At 40.5% G+C, this 14199-nt stretch overlaps 1 protein-coding gene across 1 annotated transcript in view; it reads left to right on the top strand.

Annotated features, from left to right (window-relative positions):
• MCCC2 (methylcrotonyl-CoA carboxylase subunit 2) overlaps positions 1 to 14199 on the top strand; it is a 34730-nt gene that overhangs the window by 5243 nt on the left and 15288 nt on the right. Inside the window, exons 3-7 of the mRNA XM_052701461.1 lie at positions 1419 to 1503; positions 1742 to 1843; positions 2446 to 2573; positions 6412 to 6524; positions 9583 to 9696. Of these exons, the coding sequence (XP_052557421.1) occupies positions 1419 to 1503; positions 1742 to 1843; positions 2446 to 2573; positions 6412 to 6524; positions 9583 to 9696 (542 nt within the window). The remainder of the gene's footprint in view (positions 1 to 1418; positions 1504 to 1741; positions 1844 to 2445; positions 2574 to 6411; positions 6525 to 9582; positions 9697 to 14199) is intronic.

The following is a 14199-nucleotide window of genomic DNA, read 5'->3' as shown; positions in this document are numbered from 1 at the left end:
GTTTAGGCTGGATATGCAGACCTAATGAGTGTGCTGAATCAGAAATAAGCTGTGGACTTTCTGGTCTGCCTACTTTGTGGCAAATTATGTCTTAGTTTCAGCTGGGATGGAATTGTTTTGATTAGAGTATCTGATGTGATGTTATGTTTTGGTTCTAAGAGAAAAACAGTCTTGATAACACACTAATGTTTATTGCTACTCCTGAGCAGTGTTGTACAGAGCAGAGGCTGTTCACAGCCAAGGGCCCAAGTAGCTGGGAGAGAACAGAAGTGGCTTAGCTGACTTTAACTAGACAGAGGGATATTCCATGCCATCTGACATCATGCAGAAAGAATTTTGAAGGGGGTGGGAGTTGATTTATTTTTTTCTCTTCCACTGCTTGGGAGGCAAGCTGGGCATCAGTCGGAAGGTGGCAAGCAATTGCTTGAGCACTACTTGTTGCATACACTGATAAATATATATAGTGATAGCTATTATCTTTTTTCTTTTTTCTATCTTAGTAAAGAGTTTTATCTCAACCCACAAGTTCTGCTTTTTTTTTTTTTTTCCCAATTCTCTCCCCTGTCCCACTGGGATGAGGGGAGTGAGCAAACTACGGGTGCTTAGCTGTCTGCCAGGTTAAACCACAACATCATAGTGGTTAAGGAAGGAGGTAACAAGGAAGGTCTGACCGGTAGGCTTAACACCTCTGCTGCAGCAATGCTTAGCTGACAAGTACAGAAGTCTCAGGAGAAATGTTAGCAAGAAAGCAAGTTCTTTACTTTGGACAGGGGGAGACAATTTTAGCTTGACAGGGTGGATCAGTGATTTGTCTACATAAATGCACTGTTTATATAAGCTGTTGCTATAAAGGGGCTGAGATGTGTCAACGGATGTGAAACTGAGATGTCTCAAGCATTGAATGATACAAAGCTCTGGAGAGCAAAAGATATGATTTAGGTTGGCCTCAAGTAAAAGGCTGAAATGAAGCAAAGATAAGTAAACTTTGATATTAAATGTCGTGTTTCTGAAATCTGTTGCTTACTGTTTTGAAGTAATCTGAGGAGATGGATGCTCACTGGATTGGCTCTTTGAAGATTGGATTCAGCATAGCTATTTTGAACTCATTTGGAGAAGCTTTCTGCTGTCCTTTCCTCTGTGAATTTGTATTTTCATTTGGAGGGAAAGCTTCAGACAACTGTTTATTAGTGTCTTTGCCTCAAGTCTGGCAAGGAAGGAAGAATAAGTTCTGAAAGGCAAGCATGTGCATCGATATCTTAAATCCGTTTGAAGTGAAAAGTGTTATTTATTAAATGCATTATTAAAGTCCATACACAGAAAACTGGAAACTCTTCAGTGCTTCTGTTCTGAATTTTAATATAACTGGTGATTTATCTGTCTGTTCTCAGTAAGCCTAATGCATGACTCTTGTATCACAGGAGGTGGAGAAAAAGCTCGTAAGCTTCACACATCAAGAGGAAAGTTGTTACCCAGAGAGAGAATTGACAGACTGATTGATCCAGGGTGAGTACTTTCTCTTTTTAAAAACACATCAAATTCTCTTTCACAGGTAACGTTCTAGGAGCTTTATTTTCTTATTAGTTTCTGTCACCATTTGGAATTTTAGTTTTTTGAAATACTCATCTGTTGGTTTTTTTTAATCACATCTTAGAAAATTGAATCTTATAAGTGAGGTTCACTGGCGACTCATTATTAGACTGATGGATGTTTAAAATCTTGTTACTGTATTTGTCATTATTAGGTCTCCATTCTTGGAATTCTCCCAGTTTGCAGGCTACCAGCTGTATGGTAATGAAGAGGTTCCAGCAGGAGGTATTATCACAGGCATTGGACGAATATCTGGGTGAGAGATGCAAGTGATCTATATTATTGATCACGTATTATGATTGGTGTTAAGAAAAGAAGGAAGAAGGTGTTGTTTTCTTCAGTTTCCAATGTAAAGCTACTAGCTTTTTTAAGTATTTCATTTCAGACATCCAAAAAATCAGCGAAGTTAGCATCTTAATTCATTCAGTCTTGTCTAAAGGAATTGATTTTTTTTCAGTTAGTGTTTAGCCTGTTGAAGTTAGACAGGCGTAGACTTTCTGTTGTCTGGTGAAATAAAGAGATTAGTGAATCAGTAAAGCAATTTGCAAAAAAGAGGACTGGATTCTAGGCTGAGAATTAGTTTTGCTTACTAGAAGTAGCACTGAAACTGTTGTTGAAAATGAATATGACACTAGGCAGCATTTCTTTAGGGAATTAAGGAACTGTGAAGCAGAGTGTTGTAGTGCTGAGACTGCTGTTACTATGTGCATTGGAAGGGAATGCTTCCAGTTGAGGAGGGCTGCTCTCTTGACCATCCCAGAGGTTTCATGTGTCTTGGTCACGTTGCAGCTCTTAAGCAACTAATGTATTTATTTACTACAGATACATTTATCTCCCATAAACTTGCTTTATTTTTAGGGTGGAATGTTTGATTGTTGCCAATGATGCAACTGTCAAAGGTGGTACCTACTATCCCATCACTGTTAAAAAACATTTACGTGCTCAAGAAATTGCAATGCAAAACCATCTGCCTTGCATATATTTGGGTAAGTCACGTTGCAGAAACAACAAGTAATCCTTGTCAAGGGCATCTCATAACCTCTGGGTAAAACACTGCTGCTTTTAATAAGTATTACTGAGACTGATGAGTCTCCAGATATGACTAACCAGGTATGTATTTCAGTTACATTTGTCCAGATGCATTTTCACAATGCCATGTTACTTCTGCAGATTAGCAGCAAGTCTTGCTATGCTACCTTCTCAATACAAATGTAGAGCTGGTTTCACAGAACACAGATGTAGTCGTGCCACTTTTATCACTTCATTTTTATTCATGTTCTTTCTTTCTGTCTTTCATGGCTATCAATCCCATAGTGTTGCCTGAATGTTCTTAGTGTGTTAGAGAGCAGTACCTGGTTTTATAGAAATACTATTTGTAGGAATTTTGTGTAGTGCTGTCTACCTTTCATTCTCAAATCCCAGTCTAGTACCTTGAATTCACTAACTTCAGCCAAATTACTGTGAGATTTCATAGAGTATGTAGGCCAATTGATTTTGTGTATGTAAGGAAGCATTAGAGTACCGAGTAATTATCTTTGTATTGTCCCTATTAGAAAAACAGGATGGTTCAGTCCTCTGTTCTGCTTGGCATAGCGGCTCAAAGGCATTGATTGGTTCACCACTGAGGACACTTAACTGAAAAGTCAGCATAAAGATAGCTAGGTCCTGGCCAGTGACAGCGTGTGAAGGATTAGGAGAAATGTGAACTTGAAAGTATTGGTGGAGTGGACAGGGTGACAGCATGGATGGAGGCTTTGTAGAGTTATCATACTGCAGTGGAAGATGTTTTAAAGAAAAGAGGAGGGCTGTAATTATTGTTTGAGATTGTTGTTCATGAAAGCTGTAAGAAATTTAGCCTTGCTGTTTGCAAAAAAGCTATTACTTCTCTTTTAGTCTGACTTACGAACAACTTCTGTGTGTCCAGACAGCTCTTACCTTTTCATGAATGTATCAGTGAGCAAAACTGTGTGATGCTGCCATTTTAAGTCCTAATGGAACTATGGACAGGAAATATGGGACATAGGTTTGTCTTTGAAAAATGTGTTGGAAATAGATATCCAACTCAGCAGGGCACCAGCAATGAAAAAAGATTCCTGGAATGGGTTGATAAATTCCTTTTCCAAATGGTACAGGAACGCACCAGAAAAGGTGCTACACTGGACCTTGTCCTCATCAACAGGAAGGAGCTGGTGAGTAATATGAAGTTCAAGGGCAGCCTTGGCTGCAGGGACCATGATATCATGGACTTCAAGATCCTCAGGATGTCAAAGAAGGTGCAAGTAGCAAGCTTGCTACTCTGAATTTCAGGAGAGAGACTTTTCCCTTGGCAGGGAACTGCCTGGCAAGGTGACATGGAGTAGTGCCCTGGAAGGAAGAAGGGTCCAAGAAAGCTGGTCAGCATTCAAGGACTATCTCCTCTAAATCCAGAAGCAGTGCATCCCAAGAAAAGAAAAGGCAGGCAAGGTTGCCAGTAGGCCTCCATGAATCAAAAAGGATCTCCTGGACTTAGGTGCAAAAAGAAAGTCCAAATGGAGTAGAACCATTACCTGGAAGGACTACAAAGCTGTCTGAGAAGCCAGGGATCAGGTTGGCAAAGCTAAAAGTTGGTTAGAATTAAATCTAGCCAGGGATATTAAGAGGAGCAAGAAGAAATTCTACGAGTATTTTGGTGATAAAAGGAAGACCAGGGAGGATGCGGATCCTCTCCAGAAGGAAAGTGGATACCTTGCCACAAGGAAAGCTGAGATACTCATTGATCTGTTTGCCTCAGTCTTCACCAGTGAGGGCTCTAGTCACAACGCCCAAGCTGTGAAAATCAAAGGTAGGAACTTGGATAAGGAAGATCTGCCTGCTGTAAGTGAAGATGAGGTTTGAGACCACTTAAAAACCTCAAGATCCTTGGAACCTGATGAGGTCCATCCAGGAGTTCTGAAGGGACTGGCAGATGAAGTTCCTGAGCTGCTTTCCATCATGTTTGAAAGGTCGTGGCAGTCTGGTGAAGCTCCCACTGATTGGAGAAGGGGAAACATAACTTCCATTTTCAAGAAGGGCAAAAATAGAAGATCGGGAACTACAGGACAGTCAGTCTCTCCTCTGTGCCTTGCAAGATCGTGGAGAAGATCCTCCTGAAGGTCCAAATAAGGCACATGGAAAATACAGATGAGGTGATCGGTGGTAAACAGCACAGCTTTACCAAGAGCAAGTCCTGCCTGACAAACTTGGTAGCCTTTTATGATGGAGTAACGGTGTCAGTGGATAAAGGAAGGGCAACTGTCTCTGAATTGAAGAAAAAGGGATTTGAGGAATGGACCAGTCAGTGAATTAAGGAATTGGCTGGATGATTGCACAGAGATTTGCCACCAACAGCTCAGTGTCCAAGTGGAGATCAGTGATGAGTGGTGTTCCTCAGGGATCGGTGCTGGGACCAGTGCTGTTTGACATCTTTCTGGATGACATGGACAGTGGGATCGAGTGCACCCTCAGCAAGTTTACAGATGATGCCACCCTGAGAGGAAGTGTCTGCCTGCCTGAGGGCAGGAAGGTCCTGCAGTGGGATCTGGGCGGACTGGATAACTGGGCTGAGACCAATTGTATGAGCTTTGCTAAGACCAGTTACCAGGTCCTGCAATTTGGCCACAGCAACTCCTTGCAGGAGGTTGGAACTAGATGCTCTGAAGGGTCTCTTCCAAGCCAGTCCATTCTATGATTCTGTGAAGTCAGTTTTTGTATTCCAACTTTGAGTTGTATAGTCATTGTGTGCATTCTGCCTGTCAAGGAACTCACCTGTGCTTGTGTCAGTTCATTTCAATAGTGAGATCAAGAGGCAGTGGTCTGTATTCAGCCAGCACTTTAAACATGTCATTTCCATGCCATTTGATTTTCTGTTTCCATCAGTAGTCCCCATGTAGATGTTCATTGCCTGATGAGGACACTGGGTGCCATTTGTCACTGAGAGTCAGTCACTTGTGCATTTTCTTTCGTGTTCAGGCATTGGCTACTGCACTACACTGGCAGTAGTGACCAGGTTGGAGTTTGTGTCATTGCCAGAGTTGATGTTGCATTTGAGAGAGTTGTTGTACAAGAGCAGAATAAAGAATCAAAGCTCTGCTTCACAGTAGAGCTGAATTTGGGAGATTATTGGCATGCACATGATAATGTGCATGTAGACTGTTGCTCAGGAAGAGAACTTGGCAGAAACCAAAGTGGTTAGAGGCACTTGGCATTTGTGTGTATTTCTTTCTCATCTTCTGCTCTTCAGAATCTTTTGATATGTTTTCATGTTTCTGGAGTGGAACAAAAGCTGAAGTCAGCGACCTGTAATTTGTAAAGCACATCATGAAGCAAGGGCGTGTAAAAATGAAGCTTCTGAACACAGTAAAAGGTCTTCAATGTGTCTGGATAATCAGTGTGTGAAACTACTCGTGTTATGTATTTCAAGGGCATTTAGTGGTAGTTTCTTCTTCAGAACTTGTGATAGACTCACAACAGAAAAATAGATTTTAAGATGCATGCCGAAAGTGTTCTTAGTTTAGATGCTTTGCACTAAGATGAATTTAAAAGTTTATGTAAGGAATTTGGATTGCATCTCAGCACAACTGAGGGTCTTTTCTGCTGGGGGGAGAGTGGATGTTAGTTGCTTAATTGCATATGTGATGTTGCTAGCATTACATTTTCAAGAAGTGTATCATAACATACCTAGATTAATGACAATGCATGCAACATTAGCATGTGGTGGCTATTTTAAATAACATGCAGATGTTTTACTACTAACTTCTGTATATGACACTGTTCAAAGATGTGTTCATGTGTTTTCATCTACTGTAGTTGATTCTGGAGGAGCAAATTTACCTCGGCAAGCAGAAGTGTTTCCAGATCGAGATCATTTTGGTCGTATTTTCTATAATCAAGCAATCATGTCTTCTCAAGGAATTCCACAGGTAATTTGCTTTAACTTGAGGTTGAAATGTATTAATTAGTTCTTATGCTTGCTGCTTTTCTCTGATTTCGGGGTTTATACCAGTGCTTTATTTTAGACAGCACAGAGTTGTGCTGACCCGATGACCCAGTCTGGAGATTAGAGGCACTGTAAACATATTAACTATCCACAGAAAGTCATCATTTTGAAATGGCTGTCTTCTTTCTTGGCCTTAATGTTGATTGTATGACCTACCTGCTCCTATCTTGAAGTAGGAGAAAAGAGAACTTGACAGTATGGTAAGTAGGTTTGTGTAAGGAAGCAGTAAAAAATCTCTTGAAACAGTTGATTATTCTGCATCATTGCTATAAAGATGAGGACCCCTTTGATGATGGCTAGTAAATGAGACTTACTTTTTACTAAGAGTGGTATGTGTGTATTTATATAGCCATTTTATATATGGATCACTGTATAATAAAGCTGCTCTGACATTGAAGTCATTTTCTAATGTATTAATGATGCATAGAATCATTGTGACTTTTAGTCACAGTTCCTGGATTTAGAAATGGTTTTGTGTCATGGATATTTCAGGAATGTGTTGAGGACCATTTTTTTGATGCAGGTGACCATCTAGGAGAGGTGCTCTAGTAGGTCTGTTACTCATGAAAAGCGTAGAGCTTTTTGAGGATGTAAGTGCTGATGGCAGCCTTGGTGGGGTGCAGAGGGTGAGATCCAGATGTAAGTGAAGAAGGTAAGTAGAAAGATAAAGACCCAGGACTGTAGCAGCTTTGGCTTGCCAAGGGATCTGTCAGCTGGCACCTGTGGAAGGCCACAAGGAGGGCAGAAGAGTCTTTGAAGATAATCACATCCAAACACCGGAACTTTCTATCCTGGTGTACAGCAAAGTAAACCAGTTTCTTTCTGTGAAGTTGCTGCCTGGTCGGTAAGCTCCTGGCCTCTTCCCGTGCTTACACAGCTCTGTCATTTATCCCCTTTGCAGGCTGAACAATTCAACTTTACTTAGCAGTTCCTGATGCGAATGTTTTACATTTCTGATCATCCTTGTTTATTTTCTCTGTATCGTCAGATTCTGTTACATATTTTCTGAAATGAACAAAGGACTTTATTGTTAAAGGAAACTCACATGGCTGTTGTACTGAAAGATATTTTTTTTAGTTTCAATGACTTAACGGAGTCTGGGGACTCCAGTCATTATCTGGTACTCTAGAAGGAGTTTTTAGATCTCATGTCGAAGATGAATATGTAAACCAAATTAGTACTGCTGAAATTACTGTTATGCAGGACCTTGCTTGAAAGTCCTGTCCCTTAAGTCATGCTGCTGTTTTTAGATATACCTTGAAACAACATTCATGCACTTATAAAGTCCAGAATTATCTCTGTAGTGCTTCGTTAGCGTAGCACTGTAGACTGACAGTGACCTTACTCAAAATTAAGTGTTTGAAGGGTTTGCCTTTTAATTATGCACTTACTGTTTGGTGTGATGTGGATAAAAGTAATTTTCTTGAAATGACACTAATGAAAATTTTACTTTCTTAAAGTATTTATAGAGGGCTGAGGATGGAAACAACTTTTCAGTTCTTGAAGTTATTCCTTCATTTAAAATACATAATGAATGTGTTTAAGGATTGTTTCTTTCATTTGTTTCATTTCAGAAGAGCACTATTAGCCTTTGTAAATCTGCTATTGATTCTGTGCTAACAGACTGTGGTAGCTAGAATCATCTTCCCTGTCTGAGAGGATGCATCATTAGGAAGTAGTATTAATTAGGAAATAGCACTGCTTGTGATTTCTGCTCACATTAATTCTTCAAGCATAGGAGCTTGGAAATTGTTTTTATCAGCTGTTACTATGGCTGAAGTCTGTTTCATCAATTCACTCATCAGCCTGTCTCAATTTTGGCCATACAGTAATTGCTTTTTTTCGCTTATTTTTTTTCCCAGTTGCCTGCGCTGCTTTTAATTTCTCCCTCCACTTTTACCTGTGACTAATTTATTATACTCCTACTGCAGCTTTAAATTGCTCTGATGTCTGTATAGCTGTGAATCAGAATGCAGTGATTAGCTTCACATTAGCTGCTTCTTATGCTCTCTCATACTCATGTGGTATGGATGCAACAAGAAAGCTGAACTGCTGATTTTTATTGCTTTTTTAGGTAATTTTCAGTGAATTAATTCTGGGAATTAAGTCAGAACATAGCATTGGTTAGAAAATTTGAGGCTGTGCTTTTTAACAGGCTGACTTTAATTTTGCAGTATGTAGATAATCCAATACATGCATTAGAGAAAATAAGACCTGAATTAAATTTAAATGCACCTATGTTTTTCAGCATGAGCAAAAAGTTAAGAGTAACTTCTCTTTCAGGACTGTTTGCTGCTGCAGTGTTTATTATGTATGAGATCAAGTCAGTGTGTGGTTTTTTGTTTTTTGTTTTGAATGTCACCAGAATACTACCAGTGGAAGCTGGATACTGGTTGATATTAAAATTACACATAAGAGTGAAGCAGATATTATTTGTGCTAAAGCAAATAATGAGTTAAATAACACACCCTGAAGGAGCAGAGCTACTGTGGCATAGGTTTGTCAGCACTGATGCACTGCATGTACTTAGTAGATGTGAGGAGTCTTCTTCAAAGGCTGCTAACAGTGTTAGAATTACACTGATAAGCAACTTCTTCCTTGAGTTAAGTGTGAATACCAGGAGCAGTTTCCACATTTCACCGTCACAGTTCAGTGGCCAAGACAGATTCCTTGGTAGAATGTAAGCCTCTTCAAGTACTTCATATGTGTAACTTACAGTACTTCCTATGTGAATTTTCATGTGGGGAGGTTTAAAGGCGGAGTGTCGAAGGCTGTTGAAAACTAGAGAGATGCCCTGTTGTTTTTTGCTTTTGAATAAAAGCTGAAATATTGTGTTTGTCGTGTCAAGCAAAAGTAATCTTACAGTGTTGTCCAACAGCCTAAGTTAAGATCAATACAATCTATAATAGTAGCTGTGTGCTCACATTTTCTGGTTTAAGGGTTGAGCAACTATTAACTCACGTTTTTTGTTTCCCTACTAGGTAGCAGTAGTGATGGGATCCTGCACAGCAGGAGGTGCGTACGTACCTGCAATGGCTGATGAGAGCATCATTGTTGGCAAACAGGGGACCATATTCTTGGGAGGGCCACCACTGGTAAGCATAGGGAGGTTTTTGGTAACACAGCTCATTACACTGCTGACTGCTCTACACAGCTTAAACTGTTCAGCCCTATTTTGGCGAGATGTTCTCAGATCTTCTGTAGGATATTTTGCATTTTTTAAATATATCTCAATGCTTACACTGTAAGTGAAAACTTTGATCTTAGTTACAACAATATATGTATGTATAGATAAGACTTTGTTAAGGTGATTTTATAATATTTATTTAGATTGCTACGTACACTGTAAAAAATGTCTTCCATATTCAATTGTGTAGGTTCTAGGTTTGACTTGAAATAAAAAATGAAAACATGCATATTATATTGAACACTCTGGATCAGAGAACTTCAGAAGATGGACTAATGTGCTATATTTGATGTCAGTTTAGAGACAAAGGCTTGCACTAGTGATGGCTTTTGTCATCATTACTTTACTTTCTTAGTAAGGAAATTGTTCGTAAGGAAACTGACCTGAGGAACTCCTGTGAATTAAGAGTTGCTTTTGTTATAGAACACAAAATGAAATTTCTGTCTGTGAAATACTGCAGCATAAGGCATCTTGGAAATTACTGTAGCTTGGTCTTGACAGAAACGGGAGCATTTTAGTAGTTTTGTTTGTTTGTTTTAAAGGACTGTAGTACTGTATGTTCTAGCATGGACTTACATGTTTTATAATGGTATAAATGAGTACTGCTTTACTCAACATAAACTTTTCAAGGGGAAAAAAGGAATCTCAGGTAGTGTTAGAATAGTGCTGCAGCAAACAGATAAGACAGCATCCAGCACAATATTTCTAGTCTAGATGTAACCTGACCGGATAAACTTGCTTATTTAAAATAGTCAAAAGCATTGTCTCATTGAACAATTTGGTCCTAAGCAGCACATTAGCTCTGTTTTGGTTATAGTGAACTTAGAAACTTTGTGGTATTTCTTTTGACAAAGCCAGGTGCAAATCAAATGTCTCTCAAAAGTTCTTCCAACTTGAGCAGGCATAAAACAAGAAATCACTTCCTTACAGCCTATCTGCTGTCAGCTAAGACAGTGCTCCACTCAATTCTGTAGTAACCGGTGGGAGTCTGCTGGAATTCACTTCTTCCCACCACTTAAGATACTGGGAAAAAATGTAGCAACTCCTGTAAGCTATAGAAAAACAGCCACTTCCATGATCTTTTTTTATCATTTCCTAAGACAAGATTGTGTTAAATCCCTTAATATCTTGAAGAACTTACGTTGTGTAATCATGTGATGTTTACTTTTATAGCATTGCTTTTGAAATAAAATAGGAGGCATTGCTTTTGGAGCAGCCCTTATACTCTCTTGGCTCATAACATCAGAGGTAGATATTGGTGATATGTCAGTAGAGGTCAGACATTCCTGCCAATATTCTGTTCCATGTTGTTGCCATGTGACAAATGGCAGCAGAGTGGCAATCTGACAGAATGACATCTAACATGTAAGTGCAGAGGAAGCAGAAGTGTGGAACTGAAATCTTCCATGTGGAGAAGATTGACATTCATCAACACTTGGCAAATGTCTATGGAGATCAAACAGTGGATGTGAGCATGGTGAGGAGTGGGGAGGGACCCATCTGTATGTGTAGTCATAAATCTTGTAAACTGATACCTGGTTTAGAAGTGATGATAGTTCTGTCTTTTACTGCCTTCATGCACTGTGTGGGTGACAAATAATGGTTTCAGTAGCTTGTGAGAAATTCTTTTCAAAAGGAGTACACTGTGCTAGCAGTGGTGACAGTGATGTCAAGACTAGCCATGTTCTGGGAGGCACAGCCATCATACCACAGAATGAAGTGTCTCAATCAGCTCATCTGTACAAGTCAGCTAATGATAGTGACAATGTTGAGAAATAGAATTTTGTAGCTGAAAATTTGCTCTACCAGTGCTCCTGTGTATCTGTTGTGGTTTCCATGGAAATAAAAAGGCATTACTTTCAGTGACCCCCGTAGCAGCTGTGCAGGAGACTTGTCAGGTTAGGCAGCTGAAAAATGCCAGGCCTCAAAGGAAAGACTTGCAAGGCAGGTCAGTGTCTGTAAGAACACTGTGTAGTCAGAAAGGAAGAAAGACTTTTCACTACTTTAAGAGGAAGATTTCACAACTATCCTCCCATTTAATTTGTTCTTTAGCAACCTGCAGATGCAACGATCTTTATCTTTGTGCGTATAGATCAAACTTCAATATCACCAGCTGTCAGCTTTCCTGTTGGGGAGAGGTTTTCATATTCTCACTGAAAATATTTTACTTGCCTTACTCTAAGCATCAAAATTACTTCAGAGTCCCATAGAAACATCTGCTTCATGTTGTTGCAGATATTGTAGCCTTTAGTGTGTCTCCTCTGTTCCCCAAAATGTCATTCCTATATGGAAAAAAAAATTGAATTTGACTTTCCTGCTCTCTTGCCTAAAAGAAAACATCCTAAGGAAACAAAAGAAGAATCTAGTTGTAATCAGTCTAGGAATGTGTATGCTTTTTAAAAAAAAGAATTGAAAATTGCAAGTACAGTCCAAAGTGTAAAGTTTTCTCAGTATTCTTTTTAGGAGGATGGGTAGTAAAGTCTTCATGAGCAGGTAGGTATTGATAGTGAGTAGGAGCAATGTCACACAGCCAGTCTGCACTCTCCCCAAGTTACAGAATCAATAACTTTGCCAGAAATACTGCTTTGTAGCTTAGGTGCTGTACTGACGGATAGGCATTGTCATCCCATCAAAAACTTCTGATCCTTCTTTCCTCATATAAAGTTTGCTGCTTTCTCTGTTCCTTCCCTGTGGTGAAGTCTGGAGAAAAGGGAAAAGTGCAAAATTCCTGTGTATTTTTGTGCTAGGGCCTCTGTACATAGCAGCATTATCTGTTTCCAGAAATGTGATTTTTTAATAAAGTTTGTGTGCATTTCTGCTGTTGGTTTAAAATAGGGGTTTCTTTGAAAATCTGAAAACAAGTGGAGGCTGTATCTGCAGTGTCAGAGTTAAATAGTACTAACTTTATAAAAGTTCATTAAAACTGCTGTTTGTAGAATTCTCAGTGAATGGCAAACCCATGTAGAACATGTAGTCTGAAGATACAGTCTGACAAAGAGCTTGGAAACTCCATTCCATCTGATCTCTGATCCCATTCTAAAATCTTGTCAGAATTTTGCTCGCTTTCCTTCTCTTAATGTTCTTTTTTATTCAAGAGAAAGGAAGTCTTAGTTGTATTGTAAATTTGTTTTATCTGTATTGGTACAGTGTTTTGAAAGATTTGGATACGTGACCCATGGGGGGGTGCAGTCTGGCAGGAGGCACAAAGGGCAGGAAGGTTGAGTTTTGTAGGTACAGCAGAAGTGAGAGAAAGGCAAGATAAGGTGCAAGCCTGCTGCTGAATAGGATAATGAAACTTGTGACAACGGACATGGAGGAGGCTGGGATACTCAATGCTGTCTTCACCTCAGTCTTTACTGGCTGGATCCGTGCTCAGGAATCCCAGGTCCCTGAGGACAGAAGGATAGACTGAAACAGAGGAGACTTCTTTGTGTAGGATGATCAAGCTAGGAAGCACATGAATAGCTCAGACACAGAAAGGTCTGTGAGGTCTGATGAGAAGTCCCTGTGTACTGAGCAGCCAGGTGCATGTTATTCCATGGTCATTTTTGGTCATGAAAGGGCAAGAGAAGGAATTCACGTAACTACACTGGTGGTAAAAAGAGGTGGTGGTAAAAAGAGAGTGGTGGTAAATGGAGTCAAATCCAGCTGGCGACCGGTTGTGAGTGGTGTTCCCCAGGGGTCGGTGCTGGGGCCTGTCCTCTTCAATATCTTTATTGATGACCTCGATGAGGGCATCGAGTGCACCCTCAGTAAATTCGCAGATGACACCAAATTGGCTGGAAGTGTGGATCTGCCTGGGGGTAGCGAGGCCCTACAGAGGGATCTGGACAGGCTGGAGAGTTGGGCTGAAGCCAATAGGATGAGTTTCAACAAGGCCAAATGCCGGGTCCTGCACTTCGGCCACAACAACCCCAGGCGACCCTACAGGCTTGGGGCGGTGTGGCTGGAGGACTGCGTAGAGGAAATGGACCTGGGGGTATTGATTGATGCTCGGCTGAACATGAGCTGACAGTGTGCCCAGGTGGCTAAGAAGGCCAATGGCATCCTGGCTTGCATCAGAAACAGTGTTGCAAGCAGGAGCAGAGAGGTGATTGTTCCCCTGTATTCAGCACTGGTGAGGCCGCACCTCGAGTACTGTGTCCAGTTTTGGGCCCCTCACTGCAAGAAAGATATTGAGGCCCTGGAACGTGTTCAAAGGAGGGCAACAAAGCTGGTGAGGGGTCTGGAACACAGGCCATATGAGGAGAGGCTGAAGGAGCTGGGAATGTTCAGCCTGGAGAAGAGGAGGCTCAGGGGAGACCTCATTGCTCTCTATAACTTCCTGAAGGGAGGCTGTAGTGAGCTGGGGGTCGGCCTCTTCTCTCGTGTCATTAGTGATAGGACCAGGGGGAATGGCTTCAAGCTACGG

Source organism: Tympanuchus pallidicinctus, unplaced genomic scaffold, assembly GCF_026119805.1.
Source record: "Tympanuchus pallidicinctus isolate F22 unplaced genomic scaffold, pur_lepc_1.0 scaffold4, whole genome shotgun sequence".
Taxonomy (NCBI): Eukaryota; Metazoa; Chordata; class Aves; order Galliformes; family Phasianidae; genus Tympanuchus; species Tympanuchus pallidicinctus.
This window is presented reverse-complemented; position numbering and strand designations above follow the sequence as displayed.